Source organism: Acipenser ruthenus, chromosome 8 (assembly GCF_902713425.1).
Source record: "Acipenser ruthenus chromosome 8, fAciRut3.2 maternal haplotype, whole genome shotgun sequence".
Classification (NCBI taxonomy): Eukaryota; Metazoa; Chordata; class Actinopteri; order Acipenseriformes; family Acipenseridae; genus Acipenser; species Acipenser ruthenus.
Window position 1 is genome coordinate 29,828,407 of NC_081196.1, and position 26,658 is coordinate 29,855,064.

A 26,658-nucleotide genomic window follows, 5' to 3' on the forward strand; every position below is an offset into this window, starting at 1 on the left:
TATACAGCATTGTTGCTTTTATTATTCAGTCAAAAATGTAATCAGAGCTTAGTAATGCAGTCTGCAAGGTCCAGGACTTCAAGTGATGTGTATTCCATTCCAGTGCAATCTAGGTTGCATTGCTTCTTTGTTTATTCACTGCTTAGCACACTCATGGTATTATTATTATTTGTTTATTTAGCAGACACCTTTATCCAAGGCGACTTACAAAGACTAGGGTGTGTGAACTGTGCATCAGCTGCAGAGTCAAACAACATCTCACCTAAAAGACACAGCACAAGGAGGTTAAGTGACTAGCTCAGGGTCACACAGTGAGTTGTTGAGTGATCCGGAATTTGAACTGTGGATCTCCTGGTTACAAGCCCTTTTCTTTAACCACTGGACCACACAGCCTCCTACAAGTCATGTGTGCGTAACAAATATCTTGACCAGAAAATGATACAGTATGTGCAGATTTCTGCACTGCATTCCACACCTCTTTAGATGGAATGATAGGTATAAATTCATGCACGCGTTTCCTCCAGAGGTGTGAAAAGAGAAGAGGCCACAAGCAGCTATCATCCTTATTATAATTCATTTGTGATTCTGGTGTATCTACAGTAAGTTAAAATGTGTGATGTATACTGAAAAACAAATTACATACATGTCTGTCAGAAATCGTTGCAGCATTAAAAAAAACAACTGTTTTTCAGTTAGGCTGTGAAAGTGTGTGGTTAGTTATCGTGTGTGTTCATAATGGGAAAAATGACATTGCATAAAGTATATGTAATGTAATTAGCCTGCTGAAGGTGGTATATGATCAATGCTGTAGACTACTATCCTATCATTTTTTTTTTTTTTTTTAGTCAGGTGGCTGTAAAGCTCTATCTGAAATCTTAGCATTGGAGCTTAGCTATTATGACACACAGGAATACATTCTCAAAGCAATTTACTCCAAATCATCATTAGCAAATTGTATGAAAGAAAAAAACATTTCTAAAATGAATAATAAACCACTTTAGACTAATCACAACCCCCTAATGAAATGTATGAGTTGTTTATTAACTTCTTGCTAACTATATTCGGTGCGTTTCCACTATCTGAAAAAAAATCGTGTTAATGACAATTTGGAGTAACAGGCTTTGTGTATCCGGCCCACAGAGTGAAATTTCTGCTGGATGAGGGAAGAGGCCATGTAGTTTCCTTGGTTTTGTTTAATTTGAAGTAATACCTGTTTATTGCTGTTACTCTTTTTTACAGCAGGGTGGGATTGAGGAATATGGAGCTCTATTTTCTACTGTGCTGCAATGATAAGGCATGACTTATTTAATTATGAAAGGTAAAAAAAATGAGGTTATAATCACACTTTCTGTAATTACACCTTTTCCACATACCCCCCATGTCCCTTTTAGTCTTAAATTACATTTGTTTTCATATTAAATATCCCCTGGGTTATACTTAAAGCTTCTGTTTTTCGGTTTTTATATACTGTGTGAAATTATTGTTTTTGGTTACTTTCCAAAATGCTTGGGCAGTTTTTTTTCTGTCAAAATATGTATAGTAGTAACTGGACAGTACTTTGCACACTTAAGATGTACCTTCTTTCCTTTGTCTTAAACGAAATCCCTATGGTCACGGGCACATTCTTCTGAGGTTTTTGTTTTGTAGATATTTTTTTACATTTTGCCACAATTTGCAATTCTGTTTTAAATCCTCTGTATCTTAACTGTAATACAGCTTTAAATCCTGCAAACAAGCCTCCATTCCTAAATGTAATCTCGTTTTAAATCTCGCAAGCGGAGTCTCCAACAGAAATGTAGGAATGTGCTGTCACGCTGTAGTTGGGGTGGGTTTCAAGTATTCAGAACGAATCAATGCTAGATACAAGTCAGGAAGGAGGGACATTGCCATGTATCCCAGTCCCGACAACTGTATACTACACAACCTTCAACCAATTATTTCAAACTTGTGGTGTCTGGCTAACTAGTTTGAGTTTTACTACTTTTATAGATGCCTGTATTCCTAAATAGTACCAACAGTACCAAGTACCAAGAAAGCAGGGGTTAGTATGCTTATAATTAAAAAATGGTGCATCCCCCATATGAACAGTATCCCCCATATGAACAGTATAATCTGACAAATACATGCAAATGGATATGCCTTTTTGTTCCATAGAGCCAGCCACATTGTCAAGCCAAGTGAAAGCACGATAGATGCTCACTGGGTCACTTCATCCCCTTTGTTTATTTATTTATTATGATTTGTTTATTACGTCGAAAGCCGATTTTGTTATTTGTTATTTATATTTTAAAAACCTTGTGAGGATGCGTGGCTGATCAGCTACTGATCATTTAACTAGCTGACAGTCACGCATCCTTACTAAACTCGTGCAGACTGTGGCCGAGGGGTAATAAGATAATTAACAGCTAGTTAACCCCTCGGCCAGAGTATAAGAACCTGCAGCTGTCCGTGCTGCGGGGTTGAGTGTACAGAGGAGTGTACGGGGAGCAGAGAGAGCGAGGCGAATAAGAGAAATAACTGCAAAGTATCATGCTGGGGTAAAACCAGCACGCTTATTTGTTTATTTCTATTTGTTTGGCCAACGTGCCCTTTTGTTTTGTTGTGTTTTATTTGTTTAAATATTTCAGTTTATTTAGTTAATAAAACGCTGAGCGCCGTTGTGTTCAGCTTCACCCACCCATCCACTGTTTTGTTTCTGTTACTTCCTGGTCCGTGACGTCACCACACCTCACCACTGAAAGCCATCCTGCCACAATCCATCAAAGCATTCTGGCGAAACCTATTTCTTCCTGGCTGAATCCAAACTGGGCCTAATCGAGCTCCAATTCATACTAAATTGATCTTTGTTCTGCTCTCAATGGAAACACACTGGACTAATTTCATGTACTGTAACAAAAGACAAGCTGGTTCATATTGCATTCTCCCAGATTTTCAATTATTACTTTAATTAATGTTGTTAACAACAGTAAAAAACACATTACACATAGCCACTTTCCTAGAGCGTCAGACTTACTGACACCTACACCTACACTATACTCATTCCCTTGTTCATCCCATTTTAAATGCATGGACCTTAATCTCTGTATCTTGTTTTACAGGTCAGTGGAACCAGAGACAACAACTGTGTTGAGAAAATATTGCGGGTGAGAATATTTTTCAGTTATTTCACACCAATGCTGGTTCTAAAAGATTCCTAGGAAGCTGCAACATTAGTCAAACATGTTACAGTTGTAGCAGGTCACTTTTTTGCCTTGATGTAATCAACCATCTCTGTAAAATGAGAGATAGTCAATATTGTATTTACAATATTAGGGTATACTATTGTGGTGCAGGTCCTTTCCTTTTCCTTTTAGAAAATATGGGTATGGCAGGGCAGAAGCCTTGCTGCTGTCAATAGTGTGTGTGGGAATATAAGGTTGGAGGAGATGGGGTTAAATCTATCCTTGCCAGCAAACACAGGTGTGGCCATTCCCCAGTTAGGTAATTGGTGCTAATTGGGGAGTGGCCACATGTATAAAAGGAACCAGAAATCCTTTGTTTGTTTGGAGGGGTTTGTTGTGTTGTGTTGTGTTGTGTTGTGTTGTGTTGTGTTGTGTTGTGTTGTGTTGTGTTGTGTTGTTGAGTGAGTGAGTGTGCTATAATATTTGTACTGTTTGAACTTGGTGGTGAAGGCTAATGCCCAGCCTACAAGTGTGTTATTCTTTTGTTTGAACCTTTATTTTGGCCCTTGTGATATGTTTCGTTTTTTCCTGTGTTATGTGTTATTTTGTTTAAAAAGTGCGCAACAGCACATGAAAACTGCAGCTTTCAGTCTCCGGGTTTATTTCCTGCCGGTAGCCAGCCTGGATTGTGATGCTACCCTGTCACAACGGGCCTTTTAAAATGAGTTATAGAAGTAAAACATATATGTTTGCAATCACAATAAAAACATATCTGCAGTGCCCGCTTGCTTTTACTTGCTATAGCTAACTGCGTGCTGTGCTGCAGGTAGCAGTGTGATAGAAACACAGAAAGGCTGTATAGAAAAGTCAGTGGCATGTTTTTCCTTTTATTCCTAAAACCTGTGTGTAATTTAAACTGGGACCAAACCAATTCTAATTTAGTTTGCTTCTCATAAACTCAGTCGGTGTCAAGACCCAGATTTTAAGGGTTTCATGTACCTTTGTGGGGATCAATTGCTTTTCAATGGGCCATTTTACCCGTGTGGAGCTAACTGCTATTTTCACAACTGCAGGTGCTCCAAAACAAGGACGTAACAACTCCTTTAATGCGTTTTTAAATTGGGCTGTTGGTCAAAATGATAACTGTACCTCAGAAAACAGTTTACAGTAGCTTGCATTTTTTTGAGATTAGTGCTGCTACATCTGACCAACAATTAATGGTAACACTTTTGTTTAGGTATCCGTTATATGTGATTATAAACAATAGCAAAACAAAAAAAACAGAGGCAAAAGTGTATAATAATAGTTTTATTATTTATAAACAAATTATATCATTGTAATAGCTTAATTAATAACATGTTTATAATCACTTAGAATGGATTACCTATACTAAAGTGTTACCCAATTAATGATACATGGTCAAATATACTTATTTGCATCTTTCTTATTTGGCAGCATTATAAAATAGTGATATTGTTTTGTGTGTGTGTGTATTGTACTTCTATATGGCTTGTACCATCCATCAGGCTTTTCTACACCTCTACGCATACTTTGTAATGAAACACTGTAATCACAAAACTGTACCTGTGCTCAACAGCCAAGATCTGTGCTGTTTTAATAATTGCACCTTGCGTATTGGCTTCTCTGAGCACATTCTGCAACATGGTGTGCTTTATTCAGATCCTGAGGTAAAAGATACTATTGCAAAAAATTCAGGAAGCAGGTGTTTTTTCAAAGTACTCCGGAATGACACAAGTGTCCTTGGGGAAGTTGATCCATTTTACTTAATTGGATTGTTGGTATATCTTGTATATATTATACAGTGTATGTGTATGTTATTCCACTCCAGGGGTCACCTGGTGTACATTAAGCATTATAGGTCTGATCTCGATTGTTTGGTCCCCTGAAGTGGATTAATGCTTCACATTTATTTTCTTTATACTTTGCCTTACATTTTATGATGTTAACAATTATTCTGAGTAGTTCTAACTTCTGTTGCTGCAATTCATTTATTCATTTTCTCAGTTTCAGAATCCACATGACATTATCCATGCCCTTTAGAATCCTACTTTTCATCTCCTTTTGAGTACTTCTGTAACACCCCCTAGAAAGGGGATGTACAAAATGGAATACAATTGTAACCATTTGGATTTCATTTTGATATGTAAGTAGATTACAGCAATTATACCACAATTGAGAAATTCCATCTTAAAAATAAATAAATAAATAACAAAAAAATGCTGCAGTCCCTGAGACTTGCCTGGTAAAAGCATGACCGTGTGGTGTGCAGAGTGAGTCTAAAGCCCCTTTCACACTGGCACTCCTACCCGGATTCTGGCTACCCAGGTCACAGTCCTGCATAGTATGAAACCACGTACCTGGATCATACCCAGGTTGACCCAGATCAAGTGAGACAAAATGCAAATCACTTTACATAGTTTTGCAATTAAGATGTATAGTCCCACAATCATGTTTAATTTGTGTTTAGTTAAGCGAACATATGATTTATTACTGACTCTAGTTTTACTGTAGAATTTTTAACACAAAACTGGAGTAGCTTCAGTTAACAAAAACTAATAAAAGAACAGATTGTGTTTTGTTACTGGGCAGATAGTCTGAATTATTTATCATCGTGAGTTGGGGTATTTCCTGGTCTGTCAAACAGCTTTCAGTTTTTGAAAAGCACATACTGTACTCATGATACTGAGTAATAATAGAGGTAAAATTGCACTCTCTTTCCTAGTTCATTCCTGTGTTCTGCTTGAATTCTTAGCCCTAATACAGAAATCTAGAATTATGATCAATTATGTTTATTATGATGAATTTAGGGTGACATTCTCAAAGCTTTTTACACTAAATCACTATAGCATGTTTTTTTTTTTTGTTGTTTTTTTTTTTTTATAGAAACTACTTGTAGTCATTAAGTATTTCAGTAGTTTTCTAAGTTGGTAACATCCTTGGGTCTGTTTTTCCTTTCTGAAAAATCACATTTTGAGTAAAATACCTTAGCCCTTAGTTTCTTAAAGTTTGACCTCAAAATGCATGTAAAGTATGATTCGTACAGGACTAAAAACCAGGTGTCCTCAGAGTTGGTCAAAAGCATAACATGTCTAGTAACCTCCCAGACGTAGATTCGTTTTCATCAAGGAAAGTCGGTCAATTCAAAATGAAATGCGATGTTGTGGCCAGAGAAGATGCTTTTGTGCACGATTTGCAGACAATGAACCGGGTAAAAATAACTCATTTCGTTGTACCTTCTTTACCAAAGGCTAGAAGAACCACGTAGTTCTATGAGTGATATGTATTTCTATATCTTCAAATGCACCGTTAAAAGCATTCATTTTTTAAGAGTCGACAGTTATATTTTGTATTTTCACCTGTCCACAATTTGGTTATACCCAATCATAGCATTTTACTGAACTGTAGAATCTCAGGACAGATGTACCAATATTTTATATTATACAGTATTAGGGCAGCAGTGTGGAGTAGTGGTTAGGGCTCTGGACTTGACCGGAGGATCGTGGGTTCAATCCCAGGTGGGGGACACTGCTGCCGTACCCTTGAGTAAGGTACTTTGCCTAGATTGCTCCAGTAAAAACCCAACTGTATAAATGGGTAATTGTATGTAAAATAATGTGTAAAAAATAATGTAATTGTTTGTAAAAATAATGTTATATCTTGTAACAATTGTAAGTCGTCCTGGATAAGGGCGTCTGCTAAGAAATAAATAATAATAATATTATGGTTTATTGTGAAGGCTGGTATTGCATTTAGGCAAGTACCAAGCACAAGGGTAGCGGTATCACATGTCAGTGGTATCACATAATGAACTAACACACACTGGTAGGCCATTTCAGCACCATCAGTACCAGTGTTCTATCATATGTAATTTGTGATCTAAATCCTTGTGCTGGCATTGCTGGCAAAGCTGTAGTCTACTAAAGATTCTGATAGATTCAACCATTTAAGAATCCACAAATGCTCATTATGCTTATTATTGTCAACATGCTCTTTATGCTCTGTAGAAGTAGTAGGTTCACTGTGTATCAGAGCTTGTAAAGAAGATTGTTTGTAGCGTCTTTAGATCTGTATGATAGCAGGGGGGATCAACTTGATGCTGTTTTCATGTAGCCAGTATACAGCATGTGTTCTGGGCTTTAATGTGATCAGTATTTGCATTCAAAGGCAAAGAGTGAGCACAACTTTTATAATAAACTCTTCAGTCCCTTAAACAAATTACTGTTTAATCATCTTCAGTCTGCTAGCTTTTACATTGGGCTTTTTTTAGACACTGGGTTTTGAAACCATCACAGATGATCACAGTAGCAGGGTTTCAAAAAGTATTTGACGCATAGCCACATGAGTTACCACAACAGAGAAGTTAATTGTACCTTTCTATCAAAGGCAAACATATAGTAGTCATTCAGGACCATTCCATTGTGATGAATGTCACGTGCTTGCCTCTGGTTTTATACAAATTGTCTCTCATTACTAAGCAGTGCATACTGAGTTCTGACAGCTTTACAGAGATTGTTGCCATTGCCTGAGAGCATCACATAAAGAATGCGTAGCCCTCGTGCAGGCTAATTGCATGAACTATTTAATTGATTCGCTGAGGAGCTGGCAAGGCAGCAGTTAGACTTTGTTGTTGTGTGTAGAGCCCTGCATACATGAGGAAACATGTTTTTTTCAAAAATTGTCAGGAAACATTGTCGGAAAACTTTTTCAAGCAGCATGTGATCATTCCAGCTGCACGTTCCAAAAATGGAGGAAAGCCTCATTGCACTGAGTGGTGCTGCACTTATATTTGCACTAAAACTCTGTAAAAGAAGGAGAGTCCTAGATTCTGAGGAGAAAGGAGCAGACCATAATCTTTTAAACAAGCTACGCTTAAGTTATCACAATTTTGTTTGTATGGATCCAGACATTTCTGAGGTGCTGCTGAGTCTTTTAGGACCACGAATAACCAGAAATGCAGGGTTGGGCAATTAAAGTGCACAAATAATAAATTAAATTAAATTAGATTAAATTAAATTAACAGTGAATCATTTTTGCAGTGTTAATTAATTCAATTGAATTAACTGTACCACAATTAACATTTAAGATAACAATTAAGATTATTATTTTTTTTTTAGTTAACTTTACTTTGTAAAAAATAACAAAATAAAGCCAATGCACTCTAAGGCCCACATTTATAAAGGGGAAAAACCGACCGCAAAAATGTGCGTGTTCAATACGGCCGCACTCAGGGTCAGAATAACCACCAATTTTATAAGACTAATTAGGTAAAGCAGACGATTCCGCAATCAACCAATTTAAATACCACTCACCGCAATTAGCGGTGGAGAATTACACACCTCTCACAATAAATAATGGGTTTGGGTCAACCCTGCGTGTGTACGTTACACATTCCAAAAGAAAATGAATGGCACACAAAGACCTCAGCCTGGTACTAGCCATGGTGATGAGGATGCTCGGAAGCGAAAACTGAAATTTACCAATATGGAAGTGGAGATTTTGGTACAAGCAGTACTTGTAACACATGAAGATGTGTTACTAGCTTGAAATACATCACCAAGACAAATGAATAAAATATGGAATGTGTGGTGGCTTCTTAACAAATGGACCACTTCAGAGTTTGTAGTCTAGGTTGCTTATACATTATGACTAGGGATTCTGTTTTTCGGGTTTCATTAATTGTATTTTTCGGTGCTTATTTTGAGCTATTTTCGAGTTTTATGTAAATCGTTTTTTTCGGGGCTTTCATTTTTGATATACTATATAAATTAGTGTTTTTGGTTACTTTCCAAAATGCTTGAGCTTTTTTTTGTGTGTGTGTGTGTCAGAATATGTATAGTAACTCTTAACTGTAAAACAGCTTTAAATCCCGCTAACAAGCCTCCATCCTGATTGTAATCTCGTTTTAAATCTCGAAAGCGGAGTCTCCAATAGAAATGTAGGACTGTGCTGTCATTCAGTAGTTGGGGCGGTTTTAAAGTTTTCAGAACTAATCAATGATAGATACAAGCCAGGAAGGACATTGCCCAGAAGCACAGGGAAATGTATTTATTATTATTTTTGTAGTAGGTTATTTTTTTTAAATGTGAAAAGGGTAAAGTCAACGTGAATAGATTAACCATTTCCACAGTGTTTACAGTGTTTTCCAGTGTTTATTGGCTATTCACCGATTTCATTTTTTTTTGTATCGGGGGTGTTTTATCAGGTTTTATTGGTTAAACCCGAAAATCAGAAGCCCTAATTATGACGCATTATCCAGTTACTGTGCTTCGCATATTAGTTCAACTTCTTATTTTGTATAGAATAATTCCAGGCGTATAGACTTTTCAAACTTCAGAAACAATAAGTTTCATTTACTTACATCCATGGCAGTCAAACAGGTGGAAAATCCTTCCATTGTACAACAATATGTTCAACCTAAATAACTCCATACAGCTTCATACGAACAGTCTTCAGTTTAACTACGACATATCTTCTTAAAGTCTTATGCAGTTACAACTCTCCTATTTCTTATGTATGTCTGTATTTCTGACTTTATGTATGATTTTAAAGCATATCTGTATGGTCTATAATATAGTTACATTATTCAGATGTGCCTACTGCTTATTTTTGTTTTACCGTTTTCTTTCAAACTCGAATTTAACAATACTGCCTGAACCAGTATTGTTAAATACCAGAATGCCATATAACAAAACTTAAATTCTGTAGGCATTACTAAAATAACAGAGGATGAGCCCTCATTGTATTACATGTATATAAGACTTTTTCTTTAGTGCACCTCTGAATATCGCAGGACAGCGGTGTGGAGTAGTGGTTAGGGCTCTGGACTCTTGACCAGAGGGTCGTGGGTTCAATCCCAGGTGGGGGGCACTGCTGCTGTACCCTTGAGCAAGGTACTTTATCTAGATTGCTCCAGTAAAAACCCAACTCTATAAATGGGTAATTGTATGTAAAAATAATGTATAAAAAATAATGTAATTGTATGTAAAATAATGTGATATTTTGTAACATAATATTGTTCCATCTTTTCTTAATCTCCTCCACCTTTCTTATAATAATGCCTACACTCTAGAAGAACCTATATTCTCTATTTGCAGACTTTCTTTTTTGTCATGTAAGCTATGAAACATGTATTGAAAATTTGAGTTTGCAAAACAATATAGTATTATAAACCACAATTTACAAACTGACTTGATCAGAAGGGTTGCAAAATGTTATTAAATGTTTCTTTGTCCTTGAAAATGATGTCTCCTTCTTGCTTCAGACAAGTCTCCCACATCACCTTGCCTTTTATATAGCCTACTGTCTGACTGCGGCAAATTAACGCCTGCCTTTCAGAGTTCTTAAAATAATCAAGCAAATACGAGGCCCGCAATTACCGGCAGCTTTAATAAATTAGACGGAATATTTAATAGACCTCATTTGCAAAATCCCCTCCCAATTTTAGCAGTTTCTTTCAGAAACACCCCATAATTATATATGAATATACAGAATTACATATGCATCAATGGCTAAAGCACACAGAGACATTGCCCCACAAATCGCCATTGCGTGTGTTTTATAAATCCCATCTGCATTCAATCATCCAAAAGTTCCATTAACATGGGTCCCATTATTTATTTTATTTATTTATTTATTTCTTAGCAGACGCCCTTATCCAGGGCGACTTACAATTGTTACAAGATATCACATTATTTTTACATACAATTTCCCCTTTATACAGTTGGGTTTTTACTGGAGCAGTGTAGGTAAAGTACCTTGCTCAAGGGTACAGCAGCAGTGTCACCCACCAGGGATTGAACCCACAACCCTCCGGTCAAGAGTCCAGAGCCCTAACCACTGCTCTACACTGCTGCCCCATTAATAATTAATAATTAATACACAATTAACTAGGTAACTTAATTAAATTAAGAATAACAGAAAACCACCTCAATTAAATTAAGCATTGAATTAATAATTAACAATTAACCAACTCTGCCAAAATGACACTATAATGCGTCAGCGTACATATCAATAAAACAATTGATTGTAACAGGATTCCAAACCATGTCATCTTCTGTGCTCACAACTCACAGAGTCTTAATTGGCTAAAGGCAAAATGTTTCTTTTTTTTTTAAAACAATTATTTTTATTAATTTTCCAATTTTCTCCCAATTTGGAATGTCCAGTTATTATTCAACCTGGCTCACTGCTGCAACCCCTGAACTGACTCAGGAGAGACAAAAATGAGCACTCGTGTCCACTGAAACGAGTGCTGTCAACCGTCCACTTTTTTCACTTACAGTGTCGGAGGACCACGCAGTTCTGAATACCTTACATTCCGCTGGTGTGCGGTGAGCCAAGGACTTCCCAGCCGACCTAACCCCATACCCCTCCCGGGCAGCGCTTGGCCAGTTGTGCGCCGCCCCCTGGGAACTCCCGTCCACAGTTGGCAGTGGCATATCTTGGATTCGAACTGACGATCTCCAAGCTATAGGGCGCATCCTGCACTCCAGATGCGCCACTCGGGAGCCCCAGGCAAAATGTTTCTCGTATTAGAACCCTGGTCTACTCCAGGAAGCATAAACCCTAACCCTAGCCTCACATTCGTTTTGCCTCCCATAAATGCTAAGGATGATGGTAATAATAATGCAATATATTTATTGATAGATAGGCCTATGCTTTTTTTTTTGTTGATCAAAATGGGCTTTTAAAAACAGTCCGTAACAAAACATTCTTTAAAACAGTCCTTAAAAGATTGACACTGTTATCTGCTCTGTTATTGTATCATATTTTGTCATTGTGGCAGGGCAGGGCCCTGTCTGTAAATAACAATATTGTTGTGTGGTGTTTTGGTGGTGGTTGGCAGGGATGGGGTTAATTTCCTATCCCTGCCAAAATACATGTGAGAACGTGGCTGGAGCTAATTGAATAATTGATAATTAGGCTCCAGCCACATGGTATAAAGAGAGAAAATCCTTTGTTTGGTGAAGGGAGTTTTGGGGTGAGTTAACAGTTTGTCACTGTGTTTCTGTATTTTTGTTTGACAAAAGTACAAAGTTCAGTGAAGGCTCTGCCCAGCCTGAACAGTTTTGTTTTTGTTTAAACTTTTGTTTTGGCCCTTGCGCCGTTTATTTTGTAATTGTTTATTGTGTGTGAGATTTGTTTTTGTTTGACCTTTTATTTTTGCTCGGTGAGCAGTGTTTTGTTCAAGTTTTTGATTTACTTTTGTTTATTAAACTGCGCAGAAGCGCTTAAACTGCAGTTCTCTGAGTCTCTTTGCCTGCCAATAACATCTGGGCCCGCAACGCTACCCTGTCACAGTCATATACTTGTACTTGCTAGAGCCGAAGTCATTGTATTTTATCTTGCTCTTAATTGTATTAATACTTGTACTGTGATTCTTGAAAAGTATTTTTGTTTACGACTGTAAGTCGCCCTGGATAAGGGCATCTGCTAAGAAATAAATAATAATAACAATAATAATAATAATAATAATAATAATAATAATAATAATAATAATAATAATAATAATAAAGGTATGGGTTGGTCATTTACTGTCCTTCTGACCTTCCTATTTCTTCATCATTTGTTTATTAATAATCATTTATGCGAACTACAGTTTAGTGGATTCTCATCAAGGGTTCCCTTTTATGTAGAGTGTAGTATGTATGTGTGTTTTTTTTTGTTTTTTTTTATGAGAAGCAGCTATTCAGAATTACAGTAAAGTATAATTATGTATTAAACACACACACACACACATAGAGATAATGTATTAGAGAATGTATTCTTTATTTCAAATTTGTAGGGCTCAATTGAAGCCCCTTGGCACTGCTAGATAATACATTCAAGCAGCTTTTACCATACAAAAATGCTATTTATTATTTTATGTACCACTAAAAAAAGTAATTAAAATATAATTAATATTAAATTGTAAAAAGCAGAGCGCCCTGTGTGTAATTTGTGGGGCAGGGCAAAGCCCTGCTTGTAAACAAATGTATTGTGTTTATTTATGTAAAAAGGAATGGGTTATTGTTTTATGTTTATTTAAAACATGTGTGTTTGTTTTGTTTGGCAGCGTGGATGGGGTTATAGCCCCATTCCTCTAATCTCGTGCAGAATGCGACCGTCTCCAAATTGATTAATTAAGTGTTAATTTGGAGATGGTCACGGAGATAAAAAAAAAAAAAAAAAAACCTGTAGCATTTGCTGATCGGGTGGGTGTTCAGAGAGTGGAGAAGTAAACAGAAAATAAATAATTGCTACGTGTGCAGGAAGCATAATGCTTGTTTATTTTTGTCATTGAATGAAAACACGCACATGTGCTCTTCCAACTCGCAATGTCTGTGTGTCTATCAACTTCCTGGTCTGGGTACATCACCATGAAGCTGTCCTGTCACACCTGGTGTCCAATGTGGGATATAGCACCTCCACAGACCCAGGCTAGAACAGGTACTGCGTGTATACAGTTTCTTTGTGTGAAGAGGATTTAGGAAGGTTCGTGGTGCCTGCACCAGAGAAAGTTCTTTCCAGAAGGGAAAGGAAGGGTCACCTGTCCAGAGAAGAATGGAGAGGTATGAGAGCTTGCTGAGGGACCCCAGCATCCCCCAGTGGCTGAGAACAGAGGGGAGACACTTGCTGGGGGACAGCCACCTGGATATCCTCCTGGATTTCGTCCAGCTGAAGCCCGAGATCCAGCTGGGGATCACCAGGGGATATCCAGGGCTGATGGAGGCCTTGGAACAAATGACCCAAGTCATGGACTGGGCCTACCAGGAGCGAGAGGCGGAGCAGTCCCAGTTGGTCCGGGCCGGTGTCCCAAAGTTCTTCTTCTGTCTGTGCTACGGGCATGAGGAGGAAAGCTGCCTGGGACCCAGACACGGACCTGGAGGAGCCTGACACCCAAGTAGGAGGAGATCGAGCGTCCAGCACCCAGAAGGGGGGAGCCCGAGCATCCAGCACCCAGAAGGGGGGCATCCAAGCATCCAGCGCCCAGAAGGGGGAAGACCATGTCTCATCAGTGCCCAGAAGATGGGAGCCCGAGCGTCCAACGCCCAGAGGGGGAAGACCATGTCTCCAGCACCCAAGAGGAGTAAGCCTGTGTCTCCAGCACCCAAGAGGGAGGAGGCCAAGCTTCCAGAGCCCAAGAAAGGGAAGCCTAAGCCTCCACTGCTAGAGGGAGAGTACGCGCTGCTCCCGCCTCCACCGCCAGAGGGAGACTACCCGCTGCTCCCTCCTCCACCACCAGAGGAAGATTACCCACTGCTCCTGACTCCACTGCCAGAGGAAGATTACCCGTTGCTTCCACCTCCACCACCAGAGGGGCTGCTGCTGCCGTCACCTCCCGAGGGTCCGCTGTTGCCATCATCTCCCGAGGGTCCGCACCTGCCGTCGCCTCCCGAGGGTACGTGCCTGCCATCACCGAGTGGAGTTCCGCACCTGCCGTCGCCTCCCGAGGGTCCATGCCTGCCATCACCTCCCGATGGTCCGCACCAAGGAGAAGACAGGCTCCGGTACAGCATCTTCATCCATCCTTGTCAGCCCTGGTCATCTTTTCCCAGTCCGAATGACATTCATCTTGATCTTGTGTCCTTCAGTGCCTTGCTTCCTGGTTAAAATCTTGCTGATGGCTTGCATAAGTGCCAGTCTGTCAGGTCAGGTCTGTAAAAAAGCGTCATGTGAAGGTTTAGGCAGAAACTGCTTAACACAGGAACTGATGGATATTCCATGTTCGTTATATTAAATGCACACTTAAATGTTGTTGTTTATGCCTCAGTAGGTATAATCAAACTCAGCACATATGTAGTTAAGTATTGTACTGTTAAGTTGGGGTCGCTTTAAGTAAAATAAAATCTTATTGGAAGTTTACAATGTTAAAGTTATTGATGGTAATACAGTTTAATGCTCCAAGATACAGACTACTAAAAAGCTTTCTATAGCCTAAATTTTTGAGAACCATGATTGTGATGCAACTTGGTTTAGTCTTTCCTCTGAAATGGAAATGGTTTTTACTGTTACTCTAACAGGAAGAGTTTGGAAAGCGCACTGAGAGATCGATTCGATGCGTATGAAACTGTGCATTAGGCATGATGCTGTTCTACATACAGTAGAGCTGTGCAGATACTCTGTGCATAATTCCCTTTATCATGTTGTTTGTTGCAGGTATTAAATTAAACCGTACAAGCCTGTGAATTTCACAAGAAATGCTGCCTTCCCATCACCTTTACAATTGAGTACCAATCAATCACAATTTACTTCTGCACTGAGTGATTTATAAATTTTCTTTCATCTGGGGTGCTGATATTTTTACTGCATACCAAGCCATAAAATAACAATATGTTGTGAAACTAACAAATATAAGTGATTTGTCACGTCCACGTGATCTTTCCTTAGCCTTAACTTTAAAGTTACCTCTCTGCAAACTGGGAAATGTATTTCTTTGTCAAGTTTAATCAGAGATTACATTTTGCCCAGGACTACAAACCCACAATTCACTGCTGAGGTGACGCATTTCCAAAGAATCAGGGAAAGTGAAATCAAAATAATTTTATATCAAAAGGATAAAAGAAAGGTAAGACAAATAATCACAGATAAAACAGAGTCAAGTTCACGTTGTAATTGATTGGTAAGAGCACTTTGTGTTGTGTAATTAACATATTTTATTCTAATATTACCTGACAACCTTAAACATCTTAAAGAAATGTTTATCCATTTGGAATGAAATTTAGTATGGAAATTCTAAAGCACAAAATATTGAAGATATCAAATTAAGAGTATTTGGTCCTGCCACTGTTGTTATATGGGCGAACCTGTCCATCTGTCCTTTAACATGTGTAAGAATGTCACATCTGCAATTTTGCACACATCTGTATCAATAGTAGATGTAATGTAGGTGATAGTGGTCTATATTTCGTTTAGTCTTTTTAGCAACTAGTTTGACATATGTACAGTTAATACAGTTTGTTTTATTCCTCATTGTGTTTTTTGGATATGTTGGATAGGTACTGTACCAGTTCTCCCCCCAAACAGTAATTCATTTTGAGTCCTGCAGGTTGCTCTAGACCAGAGCTTTATTTTTAGCTCTTAGTGTTGGTAGTAGCAGGCTGATTACAGTGAAGTATGCAGCTCAGAGAAGAAGTGCTGCCCCAGAGCAGTGCAGGTTTATTAAGGTATCCCGCTGACAGCACTGACAGAGCCCTCCTGTAAGCAGCCCAGCAGACCTGAAAATGTGAGTCTCTTGAAGCACAGCATCTAAAGGAGGGAAACTTCACTGGGTTTTATTGGCTTTTGGGCTGTTTTGTTTTTTCTAAGAATGTTAAAACCGTTTTGGGTAGTGCTGCCCAGGATTGCTGTAACAATGAAAACAAAATGTATTCCCATTGTATAAGCATGTGTGTGATGTTAACAGAATATTCTTTATTAGAATCATAGGTGCTTCAGAGGTGAAAAGAAAAAACTACCCACCTTGGATGAATTATTATTATTATTATTATTATTATTTGTTTATTTAGCAGACGCCTTTATCCAAGGCGACTTACAGAGACTAGAATTCATTTCTATAGAAGACATGGGCAGCAACACTGTGGATATTTGTAATCAACCCTGACCTTTCTACAGCAAAGAACACACAAGATATTCCCAATTGTTTAATTTGTTGTTGTAGAAAGAGCAGTGAAAAATATCAGGTCCTTTGTGTCAGAAAGTGAATAATAAAATATGCTGAAAGCTGCAGGCTAAAATGTATTAAATTAGCGTTTGCTGTCACGGAGCCCCAGGCAGGTGACTTTGTTTTTCACTGTATTCCAGAGAGGGAGGTTATCAGGTGTTTTGCTGTGCTGCAGTTGAATGTGTTTGCCTTTAAGAGATTTCACTGGTATGAGGGATGGTGTTCATGCTGAGCCCCCACAGGTCTTTTAAGAACTGCATTTAAAGCCAGGTTTAGAATCTCTGTAGCTTGCTCAGAATTAGAATAAAGAATCAATTGCCCTCTTGCTGAAGGAAAGGATGGGGAATCAGTGACGTGTAACAGGGCATTATGGTGCTGTGCCTCACCTAAGAATAGTCTTGAGTGTTCTGATAATGTAATTCCACAATGATTTGCTTTGGACCTTACAGGAATGTTTGAAAAATACCATTGGGATACAATTATAATACCATTAACAGACAACAGCATTGCCAGAAATGGAATCACAATGAATTTGAACAAATATTCCAGTGTATATTGGTTTAACAACAATCTCACATTTCTGTAGCTCCCTGCATACATTTTACAATGACCGTTTGTCAGAAAGAAATGTCTTTGTTTTAAAACTGAGATAAAGTAGTAATGTGCCCCTTATGTTCATTGAAATTGAATTCCAAAGTGGAGGAACAAACTGAAAGACTGTTCTCCAAAAGCGGACTTATTGGTTGAAGCAAGCTGCTGACTGGTGATACAACAGCTTTAAAGTTCCTGGCCACTGTGGTATGGTGTTTTTGCTAATACCATGTTAGTTGCTCTTTGCTGGTGGAAGTTCCAGAAATTACCAGCACTGGTATATGCTGGTTAAAGGTGGTTGTTGTCAGCTGGTCGTGTGGTCTGTTAAAACCCCCTTTACTGCATTCCTGTGACAGACAGAATGATTCTTGGTGATAAATCTCCCTCCCGACCTGTGAGGGTGCTGTGTAAAGGGAACAGAGTGGATTACAGAGATGGTTCACCAATAACGTTGTTGTTGTCATTCTCTTGAGCACTGCATCACCTCTACACCTGCACACTGCAAACCATTTTGCCACAATTCCTAAATAAATCTATTTGGAAATGTTATCTTGGATTTTATATACCTGCTGACTGGCCAGAAAGAATAACATTATAGTGTCAAGAAATTCCCATAACACTTCATATGGGAAAGATGTGGGAATTATTAATATAATTCTTTTGGATCCTATGAAAAGTCAGGATTTTAAATAATGTGTAAAGCAACATACATTACTTAGTGACACTATTATTCTAACCATTGCACTTTATCAACACAACACAACTTAAAAATGAAAAGTACAAAACCCTGCTCCTAGTGTCACATCAATACTAGTTTGCTACACTCTAATATCAGGACCACTGTGAATTCTGTTGCAAATCCATTGTGTAGCCAGTGATATCCCATGTAAAACTTGTAGTACTTTTGCAGTTACAATGCTTTTATGATTTATTGTGCCTTACCATGGTTCTGGTAGCATGTTTTATCATACAGCATACATCTTGCTTCAACATGCTACATTGTCATTTTCTGTCACATTTTCAAGTGCTCCATATTATTTTTCTGTTAATTCAATGGCTGTCATAATTTACAGTTAGCAATAGTAAGCAAGGGTGAGCTAATTGGCATGCAGTTAGTTTGTAATGTGCATATACTGGGTTTGTGTGGAATGTAGATTTAAATATATATATATATATATATATATATATATATATATATATATATATATATATATATATATATATATATATGTTAATGCATTTAGCTGTTAGCGTCTGGCTTACTTTTGACAGCTTGTTTATGTAATCCCGGTAGCTCACTTCCCATATATCGTCTTTGTGAGGCAGATTGGGTGACAAGGAAGCTGCTTAAAAGTAAATGTTTAATGGTGCATGCAGACTCGAAATTAGTAAACATTTGAGTGACAATGATGCATGCACTTTCAGTGTCTGTGCTGTGTCACACGCTGTGAAAAAGCACAAGCTCTACTCAGCACAGAGTCATTATCTTTATCTGGGCACACAATGTAGCCACAAAGTGCTTTCCTTAGTAGCTCATTGTAAAATCCTTCAACAAATCTTTTCCCTTTGAAAGGGGATACTGATCACATCATTTGTAGCTTAAATAGACTGAGTCAGTTCATGGTGAAGCAGCTTTTAATGTGTAAATCTATGAAGCTGTGTTGTGCTGCAGTGTTTTAGACTCACATAAAGTTCTATAAATATATCAGGGCTATAATGCCATTAAATAGCGAACAAGGGCAGCTATAATACAACCTGAACCCATCTTTATTAACTTTAGACACGTCTTCCCTTACCTTCGAAAATACAGTGATAATACAGTGGATCTGCACTTGGGGAACGGTAGCACAAGAGCAGATACAATGGTACAGGGCATTGGTAAAACGGTGCAAAGATACTAACATTTTCTTATTCGGAAATCACAATGATATGAACCTGGAATCCTGTCAAATACATGTGCCGACTGTGGTTGGGACTTCACTGATTAAATAACAGTGAATTACGTCCAGCCACAGGTGTATGAAAGGAGCAGTATCTCCACTTGTGAGTTGGACAAACCCAGGGCAAGGAGCAGAGCGCAGCATCGCATTGCACAGCACAGCACAGCACAGCACATCACAGCAGCAGAGCAGAGCATAGCAGAGCACAGCAGCAGAGCACAGCACAGCATCATAGCACAGCAGCAGAGTATAGCAGCCAAACGAAAAGGAAGTACTACAATTCTCCTTTACATTTTCCCAGACTGAAAGTAGGTAACTACCTCCAGAACACCCAGAGATGACTACCTGCCAGCCCAGCATTGACAGCTGTGCATGTTAACAAGTATACCACTTGCTTAGAACCTTGCTCTGCCTGGGCTCTATTGTATAGAGTTGTGAGATATTTAAAGACACAGTACCCATTTATTTTGATGAACATCTTTGCCTCTGCCTACTATTTTTAATGCCATTAAAGGCTGCAACACGACGCTGCCCATTCACAATCAGTTATTATTATTATTATTATTATTATTATTATTATTATTATTATTATTATTATTATTATTATTATTTAGTCCTTTAGCAGAGTCACTTACAATAGGACCTCGGTTTAACGTCTCATCCAAAGGATGTGCTACTGTATCATGGACCACTATGTAAAATTTGTTACAAGCCCTATAAGGATAGACTTAGGGGTGATCATTTCCAAGTGTAGGCTTTAATTTTGTAGGGGTGTCCAGGATTTGGATTTGGAAAAAGTTTAGGCCAATACAGAAGTGGGCAGGGGCCATCTCAAAATGGACACGGTCATATGAAAATTGTTTGGGGTCAAAACAAGTACTTTCTTGTTGACCTTGCCATTTCCAAATCTGCATGCTGCACACCCTTAGTAAATGTTACCAGCAGGGTTTCTACTGTGTGTTTATTCCAAGTTGATTTAAAAAATAGATCATCCTTGCCAGCATGTAGAGCAAGTGTTTATGATGTGGCAAATCATTTCTGTCTCTGGGGGTGAACGGGGCTTTATTATCTGTCACTAGTTAAAGCTACATTATGGGCCTATTAAATATCCCTGCATTATGGATTTGATTGTGATGCACATTATCTTAACAAACCTAAAAGCGTGTAATTGTCTTGTACTTGGTGTATAATATAATAAAGCAGGCTTAAGCAGGGATAACATCTTCTTAATGAAATTGCCATTTAGGAGCTCTCCAGCGTGTTGGGAATAATCTCTTTTTTTTTTTTTTTTTTTTTTTACTGCTTTTGTAGCTGAAATTACATTTCTGTAAGTAACAAAGATAGAAAACTTGAAGAGTAGGCAGACAAAAGCTGGCACAATGTGGCTGTTCATGCAAACAAACAGAGATGTTTAACAGTGTGTTAAATGCAAATATATTTTTGTATGATTACTAGGTTAAATCTAATTATATACACAACACTTTAACCATGTTTGTCACTGTGGTAGAATGCTGTCAACATTTAATGTATAAGGGAATGACATGCATTTGTATGTATCAGTTTTTTACAAATATTTTGTTGATGTGCTATAGAAAACAAAAAATACTGGATCAGCAATGTTTACCTTTTCACTGTTGTTGAACCACTAAAAGTACAGCTATGGCCAAAAGTGCATCACTTACCATGAAAAAAACAACAACATATGAACATAATTTAGATATTTTATTTAACATCATGTAATCAAAGAAATGATATCACAAAAGTCTACCCAAAGCCAAAATAGTAGTACAGTATTTCATGTTAGATTTCGAAATGTCAAATATTTCCATTTTTGTCATTTTTTTGTTTAGTATATGGAAAACTACAAAGTGGTATGTAATTCAATATGGTACCATAACATTATTCAGCAGGTTTGATTCAACTTTTGTTAATTCTGTAGTGGGGGGGGGGGGGGGGGGGGGTGGTTGTAAAACGTTTGGCCATAGCTGAAGGTGATATTCAGAGGATGGCTTTTTGAGAGGCAGAAAAGATCTGCATTGAAACAAGATTGGCTCAAAGTGCCAGAGCCTATGCATTTTGTGATTAATCAATGGTTATAGAAGGATGGAATTTGATAGAGAGGAGTAATTCCAAGGCTGTTATGCTTCAGTGCAATGAATAGTATGGTTGGACTTCCTACTTCAAAAGAACATTTGTTAGGCAATAAATGCAGATATGTTGTTTGCGCTGAACTGACCTAGGTGCACACGCTTGGCTGATTTCACTCCTTCGTTATTTGCAGGGGTTGCCAGGTTAACAGTTTATGCCGAAGCCTGCAAGACATGATTCAGTTGTCTGAACTTTTTGCAGGAGATGACCCATTCTTGGCCTCCCCCTCTCACTGCTATCAACACCCCTGGAAATGTGGAGTCCAGCAAGTTTACATTGCATGCCAAGGTGCGTGTCCTCTCCCTCTGTATTCATACATTGCAAATACTAGGTTGTTGTCAAGTCAGTGTTGTGGGACCCTTATAAAAATGTTGAATGTGGCTGTCTTTAATGCTATCTCGTCGATGGAACCTTACTGTGAGACAAAATAATACACATATTAAGAAGTTCATGGAGTTTACAGTATACAGTTGGCATCAGCTACAGGACTTCTTCTGTCCTTCTGTAGTAGGCCTGAAATCAGGTACCTCTCATTTAGTGTCTCCTGCTCATACAGTAGCTCACTGGTGAATGTTTTCTTTTTCGTAACAGAATCCCAAGATAGCCATCTTAAATATAATTACCTTTCATATTTTTTTTTTATTTATATCTGTATTCTGTGTACTCCATATCCTCGTAAATTGTTGGTCTGTTTTGTATTTTAGGATCTGAAGCAGCACACTGTTGGGTACAACAAACGAAGTAAGTGCAACATTTATTTTCTATTACCACCTGAATGACTTTTTTAATGGTGTTTTTTATCATTCAGAGTGGCTTTGAACTGACTTCAAGGCAAGTTGTTAACTTGTAACTACCTTTCTCTTTCATTTTCAAAATGTATTGAAGCTTGATTCACAGTGTTTATGCAGTACTGTAGATGCAGCTGTCTGTGACCACTCTTGCCTTTAGGTTCGAATCACAGGTGAAATATTTTTAGAAATACCTTCGACATCGTAACATTGATGCATACACATTTGTCTAATTGTCATCAATGGCATTGGCAACATAGTGGTGTTACAATGTCATATATACCCTTGCGCTTAATTTAAACTTCTTCTCAAGTTCTACAGATCAGGTATCGACCTCACAGTAATGATTATGAGGAACTATTTATCGATTATGATGTTTTTTATATAGCTAAATATTGGAAAATCAAAATTATAATCCATCGAGGTAAATCGAAGTATATTTTAAAACTTGTTAATGGTTGGTTTAGATGGGAAATTTATTAATTAGAACTACTTATAACTAATTAAATGCAGTTGTTTTGTATTACAGTATTTAATTTAATGATTGCATTATTTGGTCTTAAATATTTTACTGGGAATGAGCAATATGTGAAACGCTGAGGATGGCTGTCTGAGGTTGAAACTTGTTCCTTTCTAATTTTAACCTCCGTAGTCAATGAATAAAAAAATAAGAGATTTTGACATGATCTTTGCTCATGAGTGCGGACATCTGCAATGGTACCGTATCACAGTGGGAAAAATGTCCATAATTTTTCTCTGGTAATTCATTGCAGTACAATAGCACCAAATTAGCACATTATTCTGTAGTGTTTCAGAACCAGTGTACTTAGTTGTTTCCATCGCAAGTAATGGTGTGGACTGCTAAAGTTTCTTCACGGTAATAAAATTGTACTTTTCTGTTGAGGCAGAGGGCAGTACTTAATCTCAAACTAACACCTCCAAAATGCATCTAAAAAAAGACTCCAAGTAATACAAAGCAGGGCCCTCACAAATAAGTATTATTTGTAAAGTTAGTTGATTGCTTTTCTCTATATTTCTTCTGTTGGTTCTGTTTTCTGTGCTTTCTGGGGCTGAACAGGAGATTATAGTGTCAGAAAATACTAATTTGTGTCTGACAATGCTTGACAAAACAAGTGTCAAATTCAGAGACACTGATTTGCAACAATCCAATTTCTTAAAGAAATGTATTATGCCATAGTGTTTCATTTAATTTCTTCTTTCTCATAGTAACTGTACTGTAATGCTTAAAAAAAATGATGGCATAACTCAGTATTAACCTTGTCTGTATGGTAGCTCTTTTCCTTATGCCATGGTCAACTACCAGACAGAAATGCCTCATAATAAAGGGTCCACACAACTACTCAAAGCACCTGTATCCCAGACTGCAGTAGGGAGCTGTGTCTTTATTAGCAACCGCCCCAAAAAACAACTACTGTGATGAGATCTTTAGTACAGCAGGCACATAACAGACCCCATCAGTGTGCCTTAACCCTGCCCTGGAGACACTACCGTTTTACGGGATAAAAACTACACCAGCGCAGGGTCGGATTAACCTGTACGCAAATTACACTATAGCGTAGGACCCCCAGCTGTATGTGAGCGGCCAGGTCCACACACACAGGAAGAGAGGTGCACAGAAGCTTGCTTTTGGTTAATTTTGTTCTTTTATTACGGCTAGGCATTCCTTCTCGATTACAGCATACCTGGTCAGTCTCACACAAGCAGCTTCCTGCTAATGTACAATACCAAATGCACTGTATGCCTCTTAACATTTTTTAAACTTTCCTTTTTAATTAGGGGGTTTGAATTTTAGAAAAAAAAGGCAGGTAAAGGTAAACGTGTATAATTTAGGAGGCTGCCCTTCTGCAGCTGGCAAAAAGGGTTTAAGTCCGTAACATTTATTTCTCTCCCTTTACAGCTAACCAAAAGTTTAAAACAAAAAATAAGTAAAGGACAGTCAGAAAAGTTATTCCCTTTTTTGTTAAACTAGATTGTTTTGTTCTATTGAATGCAATGCTACTATAGAAGAGATTTATGAACAGGTTAGGAAAAAAACACACTGTTTTTATTTTGCTATATATATACAATTCTGCTGCTATTGAACATATATAATAGCTGCTGGACTTTCTGGTAAACTAACAAAACCACTGACCCATTAACCCCAGTGGATGTTATATTATGCCCTTGCTAATGCTTTTGTACTTTACTGCCTAGGACTGAAGCATTATTTTATTTATTTATTTATCAATGTATTTATTTATTTATTTATTTATTAATTTAGTAGTCGCTAATTAATTTCTTTGTTATTTTCTCCCCAATTTAGTGTGTCCAATTATTTTGTTTAGCTCAGCTCACCGCTACCACCCCTGCGCTGACTTGGGAGGGGCGAAGACGAACACACACTGTCTTCCGAAGTGTGTGCTGTAGCTGCCCGCTTTTTTACACACTGCAGACTCACCATGCAGCCACCCAGAGGTACAGTGTCGGAGGACAACGCAGCCCTGGGCAGCTTACAGGCAAGCACTCAGGCGCCCGGCCAGACCACAGGGGTCGCTGGTGCGCAGTGAGCCGAGGACACCCTGGCCGACCTAACCCTCCCTCCCCCCGGGTGGTGCTCAGCCAATTGTGCGCCGCCCCCTGGGAGCTCCCTTCCTTGGTCGGCAAAGGATTAGCCTGGATTCAATCCGGCGACGTCCAGACTATAGAGCACATCCTGCACTCTACGCGAGTGCTTTTACTGGATGTGCCACACGGGAGCCCCCTGAAGTATTTTTTTTATGTCTGTGATCCATATTGTGTTCTGTGTTCCCACAGATGTTTGAATGCAATTAAAATTATCATTAACAACAGTGAGATTTAATTATTATCACTCACATTTGATTTCTGTTGTATGGTACAAGGCAATAACTCCATAAATAATTTAACAAGCCTCATACCTTGAGTACCCTGGTTGTTGTGGAACAGTAAGTATGTAGGTGGCCCCCAAAATATGGCTTGGTATAGGTCTCTAACACAGGGCCGGGTTAACCAATATGTCATCATAATATGCATAGGGCCCCAAAATATGGGTTAGTGTAGGGCCCCCACGTCCTTTAATCTTGCCCTGCTCCAATGTCCAGGCCCATCCAATCACAAGCCTCGCTGACAGACTGCCTGCAAAGGCTGGTGGATATTTACTTTCTCCTTCTCTCTCAACCTCTTAGTGTCCCTGCTTTCCCTTTCCTCTCCACCTCCCTATCTTATGTAGACACACATGGAGTTACAAGCTATTGTGCGTGCACTGTTTATATCACTGATTAGTTGCACTTTGTTTCCATTAGCTTCAATTAAATGTCAGCTTAGAGTCTATCTAGCTCATTACATTTTTCCTCTGCGGCCTAATGGGAATTCATTATCTGTTTATGTTGAATATATTCAGCTATTATTGTGAGTGTACATATTTATACAGCAGATTCATGTAGGGAAAGCACTGATACTACAAATGTTTGTGATTTCATCTGATTTCTCTCCACAGAGAGGTGTGATGTTCCAGCAAAAAGCCCTCCCCAGCGCAAGCTTCAGAAATCGTAAGTGGCTTTTACGATGACTTATTTTTTAGTTTTTGCAGGATTTCATGCATTGCATGTGGTCCTCATGTACTAACGGGCGCGGGAGAGAATAAATGACAACTGCATCATAAAAAGCATTGTGAAAACAAAAAAGGTAAAAGTTGTAGACAGAAGACAGAATAACTAAAACAGAGGTCAGAGAGCCATTGGCAAACTCAGACCACAACATGGTCTCATTCGAAGTGATTTTTAAAACCCAAAAAGTAATGACTAAAGCTAAGGTTTACAATTTCGGAAAAGCAAACTATGAAGGTATGAAACAGAGACTAACATAAGTAGATCGGAGTAAAATAGAGAAAGCATCCACAGAAAAAGGCTGTTTTTTTAAAAATGTAGTACTAGAGGCGCAAAACAATTACATCCCAAAAGTAGACAAATCTAAATCTAAAACAAAATGGCCAAAATGGTTTAATAGATCAATTTAAAAAAATATTCAGCGAAAAAAAGGCACTTTACAAAGCGTTTAAAAAGGACCAAAAACAAAGTACACAGAAAGAGTACTTGGAACTGCAAACACAAGTCAAAAAGGAAGTTAGAAAGGCCAAGAGAGAGAGATAGAAATCAATATTGCTAAGGGGGCTAAAACCAATTCCAAAATGTTTTTCCAATATTATAACAACAAGAGAACATGCAAAGAGGAGGTTAAATGTCTAAGAGACACAAATGGCAACATCATAGACGAAGAAAAGAAAATAACAAATATATTAAATGATTACTTTTCACAGGATTTTACAAAGGAGGACACGGACAACATGCCCC

General features: G+C 38.2%; 1 protein-coding gene across 5 annotated transcripts in view; it reads left to right on the forward strand.

Moving 5' to 3' along the window:
- Positions 1-26,658, forward strand: part of LOC117406694 (AF4/FMR2 family member 3-like) — a 266,153-nt gene that overhangs the window by 139,732 nt on the left and 99,763 nt on the right. For 4 of the 5 annotated variants that reach the window (XM_059028801.1, XM_034010963.3, XM_059028800.1 and 1 more), the window contains 4 exons: positions 3,099-3,143; positions 21,705-21,791; positions 22,208-22,244; positions 25,806-25,857. In XM_059028801.1, coding sequence (XP_058884784.1) covers positions 3,099-3,143; positions 21,705-21,791; positions 22,208-22,244; positions 25,806-25,857 — 221 coding nt within the window. Of the gene's footprint in view, positions 1-1,239; positions 1,319-3,098; positions 3,144-21,704; positions 21,792-22,207; positions 22,245-25,805; positions 25,858-26,658 lie in introns of those variants that run through there. The other variant, XM_059028803.1, reaches the window with a different exon arrangement.